Source organism: Astatotilapia calliptera, chromosome 18, assembly GCF_900246225.1.
Source record: "Astatotilapia calliptera chromosome 18, fAstCal1.2, whole genome shotgun sequence".
In the NCBI taxonomy this organism is placed as follows: domain Eukaryota; kingdom Metazoa; phylum Chordata; class Actinopteri; order Cichliformes; family Cichlidae; genus Astatotilapia; species Astatotilapia calliptera.
In genome coordinates, this window is record NC_039319.1 from 2,998,585 (window position 1) to 3,019,662 (window position 21,078).

Here is a 21,078-nt window from a genome sequence, read left to right on the forward strand (position 1 = left end):
TACTGTACAATGGCCGATCTAAAATCTAAAAAAGAAAAGGCACCAAATTGGGAGATTGACTCAATCACAGCATATAAATCTGATTTTAGTAACGGACACAAATTGTAACACCGACTTTCTCGCTCTCTTTGTCTTCAGGAAATGCCCGAAGAACAACAGGGGTCGCCGGCAAAAACAAAATCTCGGACACTTTTCCTCGGACACTAACAACAGGATGGTATAGCCGTGTCTGCCGGAGGTCTTTTTTGATAATTGTTTTCTTACGGCGCGGGAATATACCATTTTTTTAACAGTAGGTGTAGTGAGTTTTCTTTTTCTCCTAGGAAACTGTTAAAAGAAGAATATTTATTTCAGGGGCCTTATTTTCCCTCCTTTTAATTTTGGATGGCATCTTTGCGCATTTATTTTTTAGTTTTTTCCTCCAATGCCGCAAATAGTTCAAGGAGCCGATTCAACACAACCCGCTGTCACTTTGCATCGCCGCCATGTCCGCCGTCTCAGTTTTCCTGCTACGAGGTTTTGTTGAATGCTTTGCGGTATCTTTGTCGAGCTGGCTAACAGAGTCACATCTGCCCCTCTGGAATGTGCTATTTATTGAAAAGTTGATTTCTTTGCCCCTTTCTTTTCTGCTTTTTACTAATAACGTGCAGCTGATTACCAAATGCAGTGTTTTTTGTTTCCGTCCTTTTTTGTAGAGGTGAGAGGGGCCAGCTGGTACCATAGATATGTTTACACTCATCCTTTGGTCCATGTAAAGACTTCACTGTGTTCAAACAAGCTAATAATTTATTCTTACCATGAAGAATTCTTTTCTTGAAAGTAGCTTTTACTGGAAGTTTTTATGTTAACTTTTCTTCGAAATTGTAGTTTATGTATATTAGCATGACTTGTGATAACTGTGTACTGTGGTGTAGTTTTAACTTTTTAAAAGGAAAAGTTGTCGGCCTCGATGCCTCCTCCGCCCCTCCTTCGATGGTACGGTTAAAAGTTGGACTGACGAATGGAGGACGAAGGCGTTAGTCGGGGGGTGGTTTGGGGGTTTTTCCCTGAAAAGGAATGTGCATTGTCTGGAAATCAAATGTTGGCTTTATCAAGACAAGGAAACACACAACGAGCATTTCTGCCCGTCGTTGATGAAAGGAAAGTAAAACCAGTAAAGCCATGAACACAAAGGCAGGAATGCTGTATGCAAGATTGTAAAGGAAGAGCTGGACTTCAAATCGACGTCAACGTCCTGACGGTAATTTTCACGGAAGTCTTGGTTGCTTCGATCAAGGATTTTCTCTGAATGTGAGGGAATAATTTTGTTTTCTGTTTTGTGTTTTCCCCTCAGCAAAACATTCCAAGCACAGACGATCCCACGAGAAAAAATAACACAGTAATAATACAGAATATAGCAGCGTTCTGTTCTCTGGTATGAACATGTGTGTCTCGTGGTTTTAGATGAAATCATAGCGTCATTTGGCCTTACGTTATTCACACAAACACAGTCAAGTACTTTCGGCGAGGAGGAGGAAAAATCTGATCAGTATCCTGAGTAATTTAGTAATCCTAATAAATAATCCAAGCCTCCTCTTTTTGTTCTGTTTCGATGTAAAGTTTTGATTATTTTTGTAATGGACGTTTCACCTGTTTGACTTCCATGCGGCAGCATCGTCTAGATTCTGAGAGTGTGCTCGTGGCTAAAACCACAGCCCCGAGCAGGTCGCCAGCACGCCGGCTAATGTTAAAGCTTTGCCCGTCTGCTAGAGTCTGAGTGACGTAAACGTCATCTCGTGGACGTGCCTGCAAGTTTCTGTGAGAGTTTCCGATGCACCAACTACGTTTGCACCCCAGTTGGTGGAAATGCAGAAAACTGACTGGACTGACGAGTCGGCCGTGCCGTCTCCGGCTGTCCGAGTCCACAACAGACTGTAATCAAGGCTTAAGAGGTGATACCATGAAAAGAGCAGTTGGAGCTAATTTGGTGTTATTTTTTGTGTGAATGCAACGTACGACAAGAAAACACATTTGAGGTTTGCTCCGACAGCAATCACGCCGACGTTTCCGTGGGATCTTTGTGTCATCTGGTGAATGAGTTCTGTGTCGTTCCTCGTGTCCCTGACCGTCACGAGCCTGTGCGACTCTGAGTCCAGCTTTGTGTTTTTGTTTGTCACAACATCCAAATTTCTTTTCAAATTGTGTTAAATTTGAAGGATGTCATTCTTCAGTGAAAGTGAACTTTAACACATTTCTGAAGGTGCAACATTTCATTTTAAGTAGTGCTGTCAGTGTTAATCTCGTTAAAATGACGTTAACGCCATAAGGTGGCAAATCTCCATTAGAGAGTTAACGCGGATCGCCCCATTCGAGGGGCTGCACGGCGCTAACGCATTAACAAGCTAACTTGTGCATCGACGCTGTGCAGCTGCTCGCACGGGGCGACCCGCTCGCACGGGGCGACCCGCTCGCACGGGGAGACCCGCGTTAACTCGCTAATGGAGATTTGCCACCTTATGGCGTTAGCGTCATTTTAACGAGATTAACGCCGACAGCACTCATTTTAAGTCGTGTTGTAATAATTCAAGAGGTCAGAAAATCCTTAAATCTGTTTTTCACCAAGTTGCCAACTTTCTTAAGGTCTGACTCATTTACGCTGTATTTAAAGTTGAAGTTGGTCAGAGAGTTTGTCTGTGGGAATACAACACAAGAAAAATATCCTCATGTATTTAATGCAAACACAAGTGTCAGCTGATTTACTTCTAAAATTTAATTCAGAAACCATCCACCAGCAGCGAACTCACATCATCCACTGAGACCAAACAGTCCTTTGGTTCAGCTAATACACAAAAACAACTGAATAACTGTAAATAATTTACTGTATTTGCTGGTAAAGGTGAGACATGAGCAGGTGATGCCGCCAGATTTCACGACCACGCCCCCGAGGCTGTGCCCAGGTCCAGGGAGGTTTGTTTTCTTCTCTGTATGTTTCTGATTTGACGTTTTCTGTACCGTCTTAGTCTACATTTACAGGTTGTAGGTCAGCCCCTCCCCCCACCCCTCTGCTGAGCAACGTGTTTCTACTTGTTGTCGACCATCGCAGCCGTGACTTCTCTAAATGTGACTAGAATGTGTTTGACATGTTATATTCTGCATGTAGACTCGGCGAGGCTATTTTTGGTCTCTGACGAAATAAAAAAAAGAAAAAATGTTTTTTTAATGTACACCGGAGTGCTGTGGCGTCATTTGATTGAGTGTCCTGTGAGCTTTCTCTTCGATTTCTGCGTCTTCTCGTGACTGATGCTCTCGTGTTACGGCACACTCGACGCCCTGTGATGAATTAATGATGTTTTTTAAACTGAGTGTTGAGATGACCTTCATCATCAGTCGCTGGAGACCAGAGACAGTTTTGTTTTTCCTGTACAGACACGATGTCCTCATTTCATACTGAACACTAAAATTACACATCATACACCATCTCTGCCCCTTCATCAGCACGATTTACAACCTGAAGAGGTGATAAAGCGATAAATCTTTCAGCCCAATTCTACTTTTTCTACATAATCATCATACAAAATGTAATCAAATGGAAAAGTCTCTTTTTAAAACTTGTCTTATTAGTTTTAATCTTTTAACTTTATGCATCAAGCAAACATTAAATTCTATGCAACATTCTCTGACTGGAAGAAATTAGTTTAATATTTAAACCTATTTTCTGCACATTCCAGCACATAAAATAAAATATTTTTTGTTTTTACACTCAGTCTTTCAAATAGATGCAAGTAAAACACAGCAGAAAATAAATAAAATCAAAGACTCAGCGGTCCTGTTGCTCTATTTTCACCTGTAAAGCAGGACTGCGGTAGGCAGAGGTTTACCCTGGTGCAGGTGTGCGCAGCTGTCAGTTGAAGAATCCGTGAGTTTCTCTGTGAATTTTACATTACTTCGTAGCGCACTCTGTGCTTGCTCGGAAGTTTAGGGGTTTTTTTCACTGTAAAAAGAAGTTTTCTTCCCACGCACAGCGGACACTAATGTTTTTGTCACTTTTTATGGAATCAAACTCAAAGTAAGGTCAGTACTTCCACGCTTTAAACGCAGCACGCGTTTAAAACAAACTCGAAGTCCGTCTTAATTTTTTTTCTCCCATGTACCCTGCGGGGTTCCGTACCTACAGACTTGTGTTCAACCACCTGTTTTTAGGGATGAAAAGAGTCGCCCCCTGCTGGCACATAAAAAGAATGCAGGTTTAAGGCACTTAACTTTAAGACCTGGAAACACCATCCATCTATTATACAGCGCCAAGTCACAGCAACAGTCGCCTCAAGGTACTATATATTGTACTGTATATTGAACCAGGCTCAGGGAGGGGTGGGGCCATCTGCCGTAACAGGCTGATGTTATTTTCACTAATAATTAGACTCTCTGGCCCTATCCACACACACACACACGGGTATTTTAATACTTTGAAAAAATAGGTAACTCTGCCCTTAGAATAAATTCATAATTTGATAAATGTCAAAATGATTAGGGTCAGGAGACAGATGAAGGCATGAGCCAGGTGTGAAGAAGCTGAGTCTACAAAAAAGTTTTTCAGGATCTTCCTCATATTCTCCTGATACAAAGACAGTAATGGCGGTAAAAGCTGGACTGTGGGATGACTTTACTTTCTAATATCTGTGCAGCATCATCTGGCACGACCACCAGGCTGCAGCACATGAAAATGAACTTGGCTCACGGTATTTTGTACTCACCTATCAGATTTAATTAGTCATTAAGTGGAGCTGCCAGAGTCGTGCGTATCTCAGTATAATAGTGTTCAAATGACAGAGCGTGGTTACAGTGTTTACGTGCATCAGCCCTGATGTGGGAGTTTGTGGTTTGAAAACAAACACAGATGTTGGATATGAAAGTCGTACTTTCAGCTCCCACTATCGCTGCACCCCCCCCTCACAGGAGCGTCGACTGTCCAACCGAATTCTCCTGGTGTGCAGATGTCAGAGGTCACTGCTCGCCATATGAAAATAAACCCGCCACATTATAGGTGTCATACATTTCTGTCAGTGGCGGGGCCTCAGGCACGCCACCCCGGGTAAATATAGAGATGCAGACTGGAGGTGGTGGGTGCAGAAGCAGAGCTGGGTGGGTTGGGGGGTATTCAGGGACAGCAGCAGCTGCTGATTTCAGTCGACCAGACTCAGCAGTCAGTCAGCTCCAAACTATCAGCCAGTGAAAAGAAAACCTACCAGGATCAAACCTTCACTCATTCAACAGCCTCCAGAGGTAGTTTATTCTCCATAAACAAGGATGGACTGTAGTTATGTAACATAGGAAATGCTTAAATAAAGGCAGAGCGAGCAACTGCTGATTTAATATGTTTGGTCTTTATTGAACTGGACTTACAGCGAATTAGAAGAAAGAAAACAGTAACTTTATAAATGTTTGTTGTTGTGTAATTAAACTGATTTATATGAGAGCTGTTTCTAAACAAACCAAAATCCATATAAATATTAAATGAACCTACTTTACCCTGTGTACAGTATAACAGTGAGTTCAGGACAAATGCAGCACTGAAGTCATTCGCCAGCTATGACAGGGCTTCAGATAAATGATCAGATTAGATTTGCTGCAAAATTTGTCAAACACTGCTGGTTAACACTGTGTACCAATCAGACACAAGGATGACAACAAAGGTAATAATATGGTATTCTGTGCTGATCAAATTCTACTGGTTTCATTTGATGTATACATCACTTAAAGCAGTGACTGAATGGAAATAACACAAAGTTTTGATTTGAAGCTAAAGTATACTTCACATCTGGGACAGATGTGGCAGGCTACAGAGCAGAGATCTCAGCAAATATCCAGATAACTATATAGATGTCGATATTCCAGGACTTGGCCATAGTCATCGCTGCAGCAATTAATTTAATAGAGGTAAAAACCAAGGAGACACAGTCCATCTGCTCTCTTTACCACTTAAGCAGCGAGTGATTCCTCATTATTGTCTAGCTGCACAAAAGTGATAGCTAGCCACAATGCTAGGGTTTGTAGGAGCACTTTAGGTTAGACTGTCTGTGCAGTTAGCCTCGTTTAACCACAGGGTCAAACAAGTCATAAATAAGTCAAGGCTAGTTTTTGTAGAACATCTATAATTTTATGCTTTTTGTGCCATATCTCAGCCATACCTCAGAACTACTGCTAGTTAGCAAAGCAGGTCAAAGAACGTTTTATTAACCAAACAGTGATAGTGTATGTGGCAACTCAGAATTAGTGACATACTTAAATTATAAAGTTTCATGTTTCAGACATCATTTTGTCACATTTTAGATGCTAACAAGCTATCATTAGTTATTGTTAGCGTACCTGCTGCTGATGCATGTCCATTTCCAACATCAGCAGCAGAACATCTGGTAAATGTCGGTCATGGGGAAACAAGCATGTGATCCACACCAGTACCCTGACAGCTGATCGGCATTTCCGTGCACTGTCCACACCTGCACCAGGTGATGCTGCCCAACCCCTCTGAATACCCAGTTCCTCCGAGCTAACTCTTTCTCTCCTCCTGCTCGACTGGAAAGTATATATAAGGAGTCTCGGTATGTTGTTGAAATGCCTGCCAGCCTCGTCTTCTTCTGGTAATGCTGTCCAACTAACCAAGCCTGTGATGTGGTCACTGAGCCAGAAAGTTTCTATTACACGAAAATCAATTATAATTTAACAAGTAATCAATTTAAATCCCAGTTTTTCACTAAATAAATTCCAACAATAGTAATTATTTATAAAATCCTTTTATGTCCTCTTTAAATTTGTGCTAATGACTGAGAAAAGCTATTCATAATTAACAGCGACTCATAAGACGTCCAGTCTTTACTCATGCTGGTTTTTTCCTTCCCACAGACAGGCTGCATTTAGCTAATGTCTGTGTACGTCTGTAGTAAGTAGTTTTGGTTCATAAAAGGAGTCAAGTGCAAGCTTGACATGAAAGCATGAGTTCGTAAATTCTCTTTCGTTCCATTTAAAAAACTAACAGCAAAATAAGAGATAGCAGGAAATGCACAGGGGGTTAATACTGTTAGTACTGAAGGGGCCAATCGTGGTCTTTGTGGGCTGCATCGGTCACATTTCTAGGGAGGTGCCCGTCAACTTACAGTATAGAGTTTCAGAGCGGGGACATGCCTACTACTTTATGCAGAAGCATGAGTGTCACATCACGCTCCTACATACAGATTTTTTTAATGTTAAGCCCTCATTTGTCCAAATTTTGACAATCTGGGAATGAGGATAACATTAATTCTACCTGATATAAAAATTTCATTTCCGAAAGGTCAGTTTTGCTTTTGTCCAAAGTATAGTATTAGGTGAGGGTTATTACCTACAATGAGTTAGACCTCAGAGGTTACGTCTGGAAAAATTCCACTTCCTGTTCTGACATGTGAATCAATAGAAAGTCTGGACTGTAAAAAAAACAAACAAACAAACATGTTTTTTTTCTACAAAATGTAAAATTGGTGTTCAGGAACACAAATCAATAGATTACATTTTGTGAGTATTTCACAGACTGCTGTGAGACTGTTTTCAGTTTGCTGGTACATGATGAAGGAGCTTTAAGCGAAGGTGTATTAATTCATAACACCCATTTTTCAGCACGTCATTGAAGGATGAAGTGTAGCCTGCGCGTTTGGTTTCATGCTGTCAGACTGTGAAGCAACGAGCACTAAATACAACATATTAACACACGTGTGCTGCACACTGAACAGTGCAGACTAAATAAACCCCTCTGTGCGGTGCCGCTTCAGAGGACCAGGTATTAAAATAGTGTCGCTCTGATACTCCTCCTCACGCTCTGGAACTGTCAGTCATCTCTATAAAGAGCCTCAGATCTGAATCTCAGTCAATGTTTGGACTCTGTCGTCCTGGGAAAGCAAAAAGGGCAGAGCTGCAGTGTTTAATCCCCTAAACATTCCCGCGCTGTGTAATCACACCAGACAACTGGGACTTCGCTGCATCTGCCCCTGCAGGCCTGCAGAGTGACTCCTAAGCTGCTGCTGATGTACATGTTTCACAGCTGCTGGCGTGTAACGTGTGAAACTGACGGAAAATTATGAATCAGTCTTGTGTGGGGCTGGCATCGAAAAGTGGGACTTGAATGGGAATTTCCATCATCTCCTGCTTTGCATTTCCCAAAATGTCAGCGTGTCGCCTTACAAAGAGTTTTTATTTTTAGCTGCAGGGGGGTTTCGTGTGAGCACTGCTGCTCCCCTCTAAGTTTATCACCTGGCCCACATCCCGATGAGGACTGAATCAGGCTCCCTTTGGATCCGAAGCCTTTTTAAAAAGGAGTAGGTGGAGTTTGCTCCTCTCTCCCGTCCCCAGACCGGAGTTTGGGTCAAAGTGCTCGGTGCTGCTGCCCTGGTCTCCCTGACGGTAACCCCAACGATCCTGGTTCTGTTCTGCACAACCACAACTTTTCTTACAACTTAAGTTTGAATCTCAGGAGTCCTGATAATGGATCAGCTCAAGTACCACAGCGCAGGCATCCAGGAGAAGCTGGAGATCGCCGGGATGGAGGATGAGGCCGGGAACCCCATCAGCGCCCTGACCATCCTGTCTTTGCTGGAGCGCGTGGCCAGCATCATCGATAACGTCCAGTCCTCCCAGCAGCGCATGGAGGAGCGTCAGCAGGATCTGGAGAACAACATCAAGACCATCCAGGGGGACGTCCTGAAGCTGGCAAAGGACCACACCGACACCAGCGGCACTGTGGAGAAGCTCCTGCAGAAAACCCGCAAAGTCAGCGCCAACGTCAAGGAGGTCCGGACACGCGTGGAGAAGCAAAACGTCCGAGTCAAGAAGGTGGAGTCCACGCAGGATGAGCTGCTCACCCGCAACAAGTTCAGAGTCGTCATCTACCAGGTCAGCAGAGTTTCTCAGGGTCGGATGTTTAAACGTTGACATATGCTGGTTTAACCTTCAGACACCGATAATTTACAAATAATGCAATCATTCACAAAACTGAAACAACTGCCAAACAGTCATGTTTGGAGTTTTAAGTGTCACATTTCAGCCTGACAACGTCTGATTGGAAGATGTTGGTACTAAAACTATCTAACTGGTACCAGTACCAGTTAGATAGTTGTGCAGAAGCACAAAGTCTCTCTGACGATGACCTCATCAGGACTTAAACAGATTTAGTTAATCAAGGAAAATAAATAAATTTTCAGCGCAGGAAATCAGAAGAGTCTATTTTCTAGAATTTCTCACAAAAGTTGTTGAATTTTCTGAATGATGTCACGTCTTGAGAGGCAATAAGCAGAGAAATCTTGAATGTTTGGGAGCCACTAACTCTCTTCTTATTAGAGCAAGCTTAATCAAATGACCAGCAAATAACTGGCACGGGCTGGCTAATTGCTGAATTGAGTAATTTCAGGGTTTATCAGACTTTAAGAGGATAGTTAAGCAACAAAAAGCAAAAGAGACCAGAATAACCACCACAGCAACAACTCTGGAACTGGGAATTCCCCTTTTCTTTTCCAGTGTCCAGTGATTGACAGTGGACTCGCTGACGGTCTCTAGACCTGCATGACTGAGACCTAATGTGCTTTATTAGGACGGCATCTCATTATTCCACGTGGAAAAAAGAGGCCAAAGCTCAACCCTTAAATTTGGTGTAAAATGACTCTTTTGTGCTTCGGTGCTGCGGAGCTGCTAAAGAACATTAGTTAAACGGTGGAATGAGTTAAAAAAGCAGATAAAATCTGAATTTAGTCCCCAGAGAAGATCTCTGAGCTACATCCAAATTTTTGTTTACGAGCAACTGGAGAATGATTAAGCATCAGAAATGAAGTAGACCAAGTCTGTGCCAAGCAGCGAGATCTTAACTGGATGAACTCTGACTCGGTTCATTAAGCGGTGGACGCAGTGAGAGGCGCAAGCGTCGATGTGAGGAAATGAAGGGCGGATTAAGTTCAAACTCATAAGAACCCTCGACTCCAAAACATTGGCAATTAATAGAAAAGCATCCTCGTTATGTTGAGAGGGCGCACTTTCAGCCAAAGTGTGGGCGACCTTAATCAGATCAGGTGGATTCACTTCAAAGTTTTAATAAGAAACACTCGACTGAACTCTTTAATTTAGAAAGCACAGCAACATTTACAAGAATAAAAGCTCCTGTCGAGTCTTCCCTGAATGGCTGGAAAATTAAAGCTAAACTATGAGCGTCACTTCCAAGGAGACATGATATTCTCTCTAAGGGCACAGAGTGAGTCCGAATGCTGTGAAACAGTCGTGAAGAGACGGCAGCTGGGAGCCGCAGTGCGGTGGGATTTTCTGCTGAAGGAGCTGGTCGGATGATGGACAGAAAATAAAAAAACATTTCTGCGAACTGAAAGATTTATAACGGTGATCAAAGACTCGGTGTTCGTAGCTGCGGGCCTTATAAGTTCAGCTTTTGTCAGATGACAGCTGTGTCGGATTTTAAATCTCAATCAGGAACATTTAGACTGGAGTGATCGACTGTTTGTTTAGTGATGGTGCTAACAATCAGCAGCATGAACTTACAGTCTTGTGTTTAGTCCTCGTTAAAAGGATCACAGATGTAGATCACAGACTCGTACACGTCACCTACTGATGATTCAGCTTTATTTATACAGTCGCCTCAAGGTGCTTTATATTGTGAGCTAGACCCTACAATAATACATACAGAGAAAAACCCAACAATCATATGACCCCCTATGAGCAAGCACTTTGGCGACAGTGGGAAGGAAAAACTCCCTTTTAACAGGAAGAAACCTCCAACAGAACCAGGCTCAGGGAGGGGCGGGGCCATCTGCTGTGACTGGTTGTGGTGAGAGAAGGAAGACAGGATAAAGACATGCTGTGGAAGAGAGACAGAGGTTAATAACAGATATGATTCAATGCAGAGGTTTGTTAATACATAGTGGGTGAAGAAGAAACACCCAGTGCATCATGGGAATCCCCCAGCAGCCTGTTGCAGCATAACTAAGGGAGGATTCAGGGTCACCTGATCCAGCCCTAACTATATGCTTTAGCAAAAAGGAAAGTTTGAAGCCTAAAACTGAGGCCTCAGCAGGCCTTAAAATAGAGATAGTGTCTGTCTCCTGAAGAGGGGCCTGAAAACTTGAGATGTATAACATTAGACTGCAGTACTTTTAATCTTACAATATTGTGTTTCTGTGTCATGATGCTTTCTTCTTCTACTCCACTATATTTGGGATGCAAATGTACGTGTCGTGTATTTTAAAGCTTTAGTTTGTGCTATTTACTCTCATCTGTCCATTTAACAGGATCATAAGCTATAAGATTTAAAGTGCCAAACACAGATAGTGTCAAACATGGATGTAGCCACTGACTGTGTTCACGTTGGCCTAGCTATAGCTCCAGGTAGCACATCACTGTGTGTCAACTAACCGGCTCACTGATCCTCCAAACGCTGCTGGTATTTCTATGTTCTAGTTTGTTTTAAGAGTACTTCAGTCAGAGCGCGGCGCGTCATCGATCATTCAGAGTTGGACCTATTTATTCAGCCTGTAGTGACGGCGTGTTTATCCTGGGTTAGCACAGAGACTTGAAACCTTTAGCCTGGTTATTTCTGTACAAAGACAACTAAAAGCCAAAGTCTGCATTTAACTGTTGAAGACAGTTAAAGTCTTAAACTGGGTTGACTTCAAAGACAGTTGGCTGCAGAGCTCGTTCTCACTGGTTGAAACTGGAGTGTTTGTGCTTTTTTAGTGTTTTATGCCAGTGCTACAGATTTTTATTAGATTAATTTTCTTGTCAGATTCACTGTATGAGTTTTGCAGAGTTATAGACGTGACTGACATCAGATCACAGTGAAATGAGTCCATTACAGCGCTGATAAAGAAAATATTTTGGGCCTGTAATCAAAAAGCAGCCTTCACACATTTCCAGTGGGAAGCTGTGGGAGCTGCCCTGCTCTCTTTTCCATGCAGCTCTGCAGAGATAAGTTGAGCAGTGAGTTGCAGGTCCTGCTGTCCTCAATAATGTCTTCAGACTTCAGAATAGTAACCGGAGCTCTGTGTGTGCTGCTAACAGCTGCTGTGGATCCGTGACAGAGGGGCCTATTCTGGGATCACAGCGTTCTCCCTCTTTGCCGGCAGGGACAGGCCATAAACTGCTGTCAGCCAGAGTCAGGCTCTGATATGTCAGCTTATCACAGCGGTCAGGATGTGGCGAGAAACGAGACGTCAATCAACCTGACCGGCTGCTAAAAAGCAGCCAAAGAGATGAAGGATAACAGCAGATAAAAAATCCTGTGAGATGAGTCTGTATTAAAAAAGAGACGGGAGGGCGGAGGGTTATGGGCTCCACTCAACTTTGTTTGGTGGGTTTTGTTCTTCTCGCCTGCGCCGTCACATTTCACAGTTCGAACCGCTGAACGCGTCTTCGGCCTGCTTGTGTTTGACGGGAGTTTGTGAGCAGACACAGTTTACGGTCTTGCAGAGCGAGAAAGTCAGAGTCCTCCAGGTGTCCAGGTCACATCTCTGCGCTGCTGCAAATCTGAGCAGCATTGGGTTGCCATGGTTACAGTATTTAAGAAAATGCTGTGCACGATTAAACTGTGGAAACATTTGGACCTGTTTATCTCTTTGAGGTCGTTTCAGAAGAACTTTTACTCTGGAAATAACAAAAAAAACAGTTTGTGTCTGTAGTTGTTTGTTTAACCTCTGCTTGAAGTCGTTTTCATGTAGTTTTTTGTATCTTTGTTAACATTTTTGTGCAGTTTTGTGGTCTTTTTGTGACATAGGTGGACATTTTGCATGTTTCTGTGATCATTTAAACTCTTTCTTTTTAGATACTTTTATGTTTTTTTAATGTTTTCAAGCAGCTTTGCATGACTTTGGTGTGTTTTGTGGGTTTTTTAAAAGGAGTTTGTCTTGTATGTTTTGCATGTATAACTGTTTTGCGTGTCTTTGCGGTCATGTGCTTTAATTTTGTAATTTTTTCCAAAGTTTTTAAAAATTAATTTTGTATCCTTTTGCATATATTTCTTTTGCTTTTTTCCTCTGTTATAAAAACTACAGAGGGGCTGATTTTAGTTTTTAGTTTTTTAGTTTGTACCACACCTATTTAAGTTGTATTGAGACTTAACATTTGCATTATTTGGGGTCGACCCTGAAAAAGGATAAGCAGAAGTGAATGGATGGATTATTTGGGGTGATGTCTTTTTGACTGACCTTTTCCCACCGACTGTGTCAGTAGACGCAGTTACAGGTTGCTGTAGCTGCTAGCTGTCTGCTTGTTTTCACTTTCTATTCAATCTCTGGTTTGCTGTTGGAGCATTTTTAATGCAGTGTTATATAGATATATATAAATCTTATAAAGTTTGTATCTGTCTTGTGTGAAACTTGTATGAAAAGCATACAAGAGTGAAAACAGATATAAGATCCCTTGAAAAGTTGTATAAATTAAACTTGTATGTTTTGGACACTTCCTAAAAACAATATATGAAAGTAATGAGAAAGTGGCCACTTTCATGAGTAAATCATGTAAGCCTGATATGATTCACTATATGAAGCAAGCTAAAGCTCATACAAGTCTTTTATAAGTTTTTCTATTTCTTTTCCATATGGGGTAATGCGGGCGCTTTGCAGTAAAAACTGTGTTGATGTTGTTACTTTGCGTTAATTAGCAGTTATCTGTGTCTGTGTGATGAACTTATACAGTCTATGAATGTAGACTGAACCAAGCTGGCTAACATTAGCGGCTAACTTAGCACTTAACTACATTTCTGGCTCCAAAAAACAACATGACATCATACAGCAGTTCTCCACTCGATGACCGCGCCCCAGGCCGTGTGTGCACATGGACGATGATTCATATCTGCTGTGTTGTGCGTGTTCCCAGCTACAGTACATGAGATACTGCTGTCCTTCTTCACAGCGAGCCCAGCTGTAGCTCAGCCTGGTCCCGGGCGGTGCCTCTGCAGACAGTTGCAGTGTTGAGTTTCCACATGACCGATGTGCTGTCATTATTCTGAGGCCTCCCTTCGTCTCCTAATATAGAGCTTCGGCTGCGGCCGTTTAACCAGGAAGCAGCGAGCGCTTTGTTAGAGACGCTCGTCGCCTGCCGGCGGCTGAATGATGACGGGCGGACGGTGGGCAGTAATAAGAAAAAGATAAATGGCCGCCGGTTTACTCTCAGGGCCGCTGTGGTGCGCGCGGCGGACATCAGAGGACAATGTGTAATTTTAGAGGAGCTGATGGCTTTTAGTTTGTGATGTTTCTGCAGGGAGACGATGAGGAGTGAACAAACACGATTAAAGGAGGTCACCCTGCTAACAGGAGGCGCCGCAGCAGGAAGCTCTTCAAACGCCACAAATACGGCTGAGATTTGAACACGTACTCACAGCTTCACTGTGCAGCTTTGTTAACCACGACGGGCCTCATAGTGATCATCAATACTTTGTTTATTTTATTTATTTGTTTCTTTGTGTTTATTTTCCATCCAGTCGTCATGTTGAAGTAATTTAATTTGACTTTTAAGATATTTTTGTGTAATTTTGTGCTTTTACTTTGTTTGTGTTGGTGTCATTGTGTTCTTTTATTATGTGTCTATAGTTGTTTTGTGCTTCTCCTTGAGGGTTTTTTGTGTCTTTTTGGTTGTTTTGTGTTTCTTTGTGGTCACTTGTAATCACCTTGTGCTTCTCTGCAGACACTTTTGGACTCTTCGTGCTTCTCCGTGTTTCTTTTTACCTGTTTTGCGTGTTTCTGTTGTCCTTTGCGTCTCTCTGCTGTGATTTTCTTGTCATTCTTTAATTTGTTCGCGTGATTCTTGGAAGTGGCTTTGTGTTTCTTTTTAACGCTCACTAGAGGCTGACCCCTGGCCCCTGCTGCTGCACGCGGTAGACCCCGTTCATGATTTAAACGCATAAAGGTTGGGATTCGAGTGTGGCTGAGTGTGTTAACATAATTAAAAGCTCTGATGGTTTCTCTCCGTTTCTTCTTCCTCCTTTACTGGCGAGGTTATTAATACATACTTCGACCCACATTCCCTGCCGGTGTAATTATTGTGTCATTCACAGCGTGTGGTTACGCTCTGACGACTCCGCCCTGATTAATGAGTGTCATCGTCTCAGGTGGCCACGGCTTAATTAGGATTAATTGGCTTTCACATCCAAAGTCACCTGTAGGGCGCAGCAGGTGGAGCAGGCCTGCGACGAGCTTCCTCCAGCGGCTGCTCCGTTGTGTCGGCCATTTGAAAGAGTAAAGACGCGAAAACAATTAAAACTCTTGGTCGCTGTAAAACCCGAGCACATGGACACAGGTTTCCATCATGCACTAAGGAGGGCACTAAACTTTGAATGTGAGACATTTAATTCCTCCTTTTCTCATTTATTTTACTCACCAAATTCTCCTTCTACTGTCCGAAAATACAATAAGTTAGTTAGCATTAGCAAACTAGTAACAAATCAAGCCTCTTTACGGTTTTTAGCACCTGAATTTAAACAATCTGTTTTTGTGCCCAGAGCTAGCCAAGCAGTTTTTGGCACCTAAAACTAGCTGAGATATTTTTAGCGCCTGAATTGAGGCGAGAAGTTTTTAGCAAATCTTTCAGTGAGTGAAAGCTAAAGTAACAGATCAGCCTGATATGATGGCAAAGCGTGACACGGACACGTCGGTGCATCATGCAGACGCTGCAGTAACAGCAGAGGGACATTTTATTTCAAGCCACCATGAAAATAATCACAGGAAAGTGTTTAAACACATATTATTAACATATTGACTTATATGTACATGTTAGCCACTTAGCTTAATCTTTGGCGATTAAGGACCCTGCAGTGTACTTCATATGAGGTTTTTTTGCTACCAACTTCTGGGCTTTAAATACACTATCGCCCCCTGCTGGTAGTGCATCTTCTGTGTGCATGTCCACATGTCTGCTACACATTTTGCCGTGATCATCAAGTTGAACAGAGAGCGTAATACTCAAAGGTCCAGACTGGGATCGGTGTCTCGTGGGCGTATGCCACCACCGCCCCTCGTCTCCTGACGTGGACGAGCTGTAAAACACGACTGTCTCTTGGTGGACGGTATACTGCGGCCACTGTTTCACATGCGAGATGCTAATCTGACAGAATGAGATGAGAAGTTGTTCGAATCAGCTGTGATAACAGTTCAGTCCAACAGGGACCAGAATTCCGACTTCACCGGGTGGTGCAGTTAGTATTTCTGTGTTCCAGGTGTCGTTCCTGCCAGCCGCTTCCTTGGTTACTCGCCATGTGCAAAAATAGAAAAACTGGATCTTATGACGCTGCCGGTGTTTTCAGAGCTTGTAGGTTGAGTCTCACAGAGTATCTCAGAGGAATATCGAGTTTTCTGTGCGAGCTCCCTTCAGCTTTACGAGCAGCAGAGTAATTTATCCTCAGTGGATAGAAGAGACAGATGGATATCAGTTTCAACTGCGTGTGTTTATCCCGAGATAGACGAGGCGCTTTGCTAATGAATGATGACTTCTGCTGCAAAAGTGTAAGGAGTCAAGCATATTTAAGATTAATGAGCACTTTAGACGGATAAAAATCAAACTCCAGATCTTTAAAGCACATTTGAGATGGATGTCTGTCCTCCACAGACTCAGATGCTTTAACTGGATATGTGTTTCACCTCTATTCATCCAGGACAGAAATAAGAAGTGTTTTAGCCTGACTTCAACTAAACTGGAAACAAAAGCAGAAAATCAACATTACGGGTCCTGTTGGGTTGTTTCTCATAAAATCAGTCTCAAGAAAATAAGTTATTTCCATGTGATGTTTTCAGGGCTGAACAAACACATTTAAGCTCTGTTAAAAACTGTAACCACCAACGTGTCTCAATCTAAAGCCAAAATCTAAGTTTTCTGTCTGTAACATGGAAGCGGAAACAAAAGAAATGAACTCTGTGCATCTCTAATTGAGATTAAAATCTCTTTTACACTCAGCAGATGGGACAGTAACACAGAATCATTAAAAACAGGAATAATAAAAACATTCGATAATAAATCTCTAATATTTAATTAACTTTCATTTAATCTGCAGGGTGAGACAGAGGTCCCGTCAGTGGCCGTCACCAAGTCCCCTAAAGGACCCGGCCTGGAGGGGCTGGATATGGAGCCGGACTCTTACGACGTCCCCGCCGACCTCTCCTCTGACGAGGAGTACCTGAGTCTGGAAGAAGCCGACCCCTCGCGAGCTGCTCGACTCAAGAAGTCGGTCATGAAGAGCACGGAAACACTGAAGGCCGCCTTCTCAAAGGAGAACATGAGCAAAACCAAAGATAACCTGGGCACCAAGTTCCACCACCTGGGCGAGAAGGTGATGCCACCCGAGCGGAGGGAGAAGATGCACCAGGCTGGCGAGCGGCTGAAGCAGTCTGGCGAGCGGCTCAAAGAGAACATCGCCAAGAAAGCTCCAAGCAAGGAGGCCTTCCGCATCAAGCTGAAGAAGGAGAGAGTTGTCGCCGAGGGCCAGGAGGGCGCCGAGGGCCAGGAGGGCGCCGAGGCTGAGCTCCAAGGGAAGGAGAGCAAGCCGGAAGAGGGGGTCACCTACACCGAGGTCGCACTGGAGAGCAAGAGGGAGGGGCCTGTGGAGGAAGCTGGTGCCACCCGGATAGCAGAGGAAGATCACAGGAAGTAGAAGGCCCAAAGTAGGACACATCAAAGAGAAGGTCTGTGATTGGTCGACATCATTGGAGGACATTTTATTTGTCTGACTGTTTAAAGGAAGAAGTTGGTACTGACACCAGAAAATTCATCAGAATATCAACTGGTTATTTAAAAGGTTCGCTAGATATTTAAATCAGCTGATGCACGGAGACAAATTCAGGTTTCTTTAAATCAAAGGTCCATAAAGTGTGAAAGGTGCAGATGAGGTCGAGGTTTGATTGCACAACGGAAACGAAAGACGTCAGATGTTGATGAGAACTTAGAGAAATACAACAAAAGTTTGAGATTTTTTTATCAGGATGCTCATATACAGTATACATATATATATATATTTACACAGGAGAGGTAAAACTGGCCTCAGCTGGTCTCTGAGAAGCCTGTTGGGAAAAGACACCAACACAGAGTCGATGTCAGGCTGGTTTCAGTGTGCAAAGGAAACCCTGCAGTGTTAGAGGCAACATCAGCCAGCGCTTTAACTTTAAATAAACCAATGACCTCACAGAAGCCACTGAGAAGGTTTTTGAAAGTGTTTATGAGACGTGGTGCCAAGCAGGAAGTGACATATCCAATTTTAGGAACTATTTGTCTAGAGACTGTACATAAAGGATGGACAACGCTGTCCTGAAGCCAATGCAGAATAAACCTGGATTCTCTGACCAGCAGGGGGCGCCTCCTCTATAAGTAAGCCCTCAGTTTCAGGGGTTTGTGACCTCACTAAACTTCCAGATTACTTTATGGGCTCCGTTTGAAGTCATATTTAATAAAACATTTTTCAGAAAGGAGCTTAAATCATTTAAAGATGGTTTAAAACCGTTTAAAATTTAGTAAAAGTGTCAACTTAACATGCAGAAGAACACAGGAAGTGTTAAGAATGTCAAACATGGAGAGAAACTGTAACATCGGCGCAGTATTTAGAGCTGGAACACTGCCACCTTGTGGTTAAAGTTTTCATTAAATTTTTTACAGAAAATACCTTTAAATCTGCGCCAGGCTGCTCAGCGTGAACCGGTTAAAGATACTTGTTGTTTTACATCTTTGTTTACAGCAGGTTAAATATTTAAACCGAGTAACCCGTGTTTTCTTTGGCTGCATCATTCCACGAAACCCCCCCAAACTCCCCAAACGGACATCTTTATGGTTGTTTTTCTCCTGAAACAACATCAGAAACTTTGGGACGTCCAAGAGAATTTAAAGAAAGTTTGATTAAAGCCGTCAAACGCGTTTCATTAAATATTTTCTAGGTGCAGCTTTAGGTTTAATAGAGGAGCAGATGCAGGATCTGGTGCTAAAACTAATAAAAAGTTTGCATGGAGTCGAGAGCGGCGCAGCCCCTTCTAGCAGTGACATTAGCCAGACTGTAATTACTGTCTGAAATTGAATGTGGTGGATTTGAGGCGGTCTGAGCTCTGGTGTTGGTGGCTTCAAAGGTTTGTGAGAGATTTTGGCGTATGAATGTTTTATTTTTTGCTGCTTGATATTCATAGGTTCTTTTGAAGTTCAGTGAGCACGCTGAGTTTATTCTCCTGCAGTGATTACTGAGGTCGCCGCCTCCATCAGGATCACAGGATTTAAAGTTTTCCACGTTTCAGTCATCAGATACTCTTTAGAGGCTTTGCTTTCATAGGGCTGCCGTGATACATTAGTGCTGTGCCTTATTTTGAAAATACACTTCCTGTGTATCTTACTACTTATGCTTGCTGAGAGAGTTTAATGCAGTAGATTATATTTGGATTCACTTCTTGCTTTTCTTTTTTCACGTTTGATTACAGCTCAGCTTCCATTTTTACAATAATCAGCCACACGATGAAAAACAGCTGCCTTTGTTCACTTTATTTCATTTTTCTATAAATAAAGTTCTTGTGAAACCTTGTTGCTTTTTCTTTCCTTTGTTATTAAACCTTTATTCATACAGCGTCCACACACAGTTTGATCAAGTCAGAGCTCTAATTATGACCGAGAGACCAACATCCAGGGCTGAATAATGAAACCTGACTACAGCTGCAGTTCCTCTAATATCCACTAGAAGCTGTCTCCAGCGATGACTCGGGCCCATTGACTCCCAACCTGATACAGAAAACGTTTGTTTACACCTGCACAGGTCTAACTCACCCAATTAGCTTTTATTTTGGCTTAAAGTCAGGACTGATACTTTGCACTTTTTTTATTTACAGGGTTTCTACAATGTCTCTGTACCCTATTCAGCCAGCTGTACGGTAAAACACTACATTTAAATATGTGACACTGTAACAGAATGATTGAACAGAGTGATTTGTTCTGTCTCCACTTTGGGTCCCTTCCTTCTCAACAATCTATTAATCAGGTCATCTCGTTGAGACTGAAGACATCTTTTCAAGAGCGCCCTGAGAAGCATAAAGCATTTATAATCAGGCAAACAGTTTGTAATTAACTCAACAAGGACACATCAGTGAGTGAAAAAAGAAAAAGGTGTCAGGAAACAATAATAAAGTTTTATGAACTCCACTGGGGGGGGGCATAAAGGACTCTAGTCTGCCCGAGTCTTCTAAGCAGATTAAATACAGTCATATAAAACAGATGCAGGCCAGCAGGAGAACAGGTCGTCCTCTACGGTGTTAAAATCCATAAACTGGGAATGCTGTGTGACTTTGGGCTGTCACAGACAAAAGACGACCAGTGTCAACAATCATTACGACATTTTTGGCTTCAGAATGATGGTGCTAGACCTCACAGCTCAAGTTTAGTTAGTTTAGCCATCAGGTTTCTCCTGGCTTCCATACTAGTGCTGCCAGGGTTTTATCAAAGTTTTCATTTCTACAGTTAGAACTGCGCGCATTTTAGACACAAAACCTTACATAAACATTAATCATTTCCCAGCAGTATGAGCCAGCGAGACAATAGATTGTTCCGTGGACCCCGGGAAGACCAGCTGCTGCACCGCTATAGCTAACGGAGATCCTGATAAACTGAACTTTCACTTTTATCAGCTGCCACACAGACGTATTCAGGGTTCACTGTTCAGCAATGAACATCAAGAGATAAAGTTCTGTTGCACCTCCAGCACAGACATGGCGCACACGTCCACTTCAGCCACTCTGTTTAGCCGAGATGCTACACCTCCGCTAGCTTAAAAGGTAGGTGAGTTGTAAACAAATACGGCCTCTGTACTGTTGATATGAGGAGAGAAGACCAAAAATATTGTTTGCATCGGGTTGAATGTTAATTTTGTTCATTGTTAATTGTTAATTTCTGCTGTAAAGTTGCTCATTTTTAAATAGAAGTCTATGGGCAGTGACTCACCTTTAAAAGCAGCCTCTAGTGGACGTTAGAGGAACTGCAGTGTTGATTCATTTTTCAGCCCGATGTGGTGGGTCCACTTCTATGGGCTCAAAATGTGGTCATAAATATTTTGTACTTGTAAAAAAGATTTGTATGTGTAAAAAAGAT

At 42.6% G+C, this 21,078-nt stretch overlaps 2 protein-coding genes across 3 annotated transcripts in view; both read left to right on the forward strand.

Annotated features, from left to right (window-relative positions):
• Positions 1-3,203, forward strand: part of tmeff1a (transmembrane protein with EGF-like and two follistatin-like domains 1a) — a 113,634-nt gene extending 110,431 nt beyond the window's left edge. For both annotated transcript variants that reach the window (XM_026149311.1, XM_026149313.1), the window contains exon 10: positions 139-3,203. In XM_026149311.1, coding sequence (XP_026005096.1) covers positions 139-223 — 85 coding nt within the window. In that variant the 3' untranslated portion in view covers positions 224-3,203. The remainder of the gene's footprint in view (positions 1-138) is intronic.
• Positions 3,204-8,242: 5,039 nt separating this feature from the next.
• On the forward strand, positions 8,243-19,524 carry cavin4a (caveolae associated protein 4a). Its single transcript, XM_026149330.1, has 2 exons — positions 8,243-8,892; positions 17,030-19,524. The coding sequence occupies exons 1-2, from the start codon at positions 8,485-8,487 to the stop codon at positions 17,624-17,626; spliced, it is 1,005 nt and encodes a 334-aa protein (XP_026005115.1). The 5' UTR covers positions 8,243-8,484; the 3' UTR covers positions 17,627-19,524.
• Positions 19,525-21,078: the final 1,554 nt, after the last annotated feature.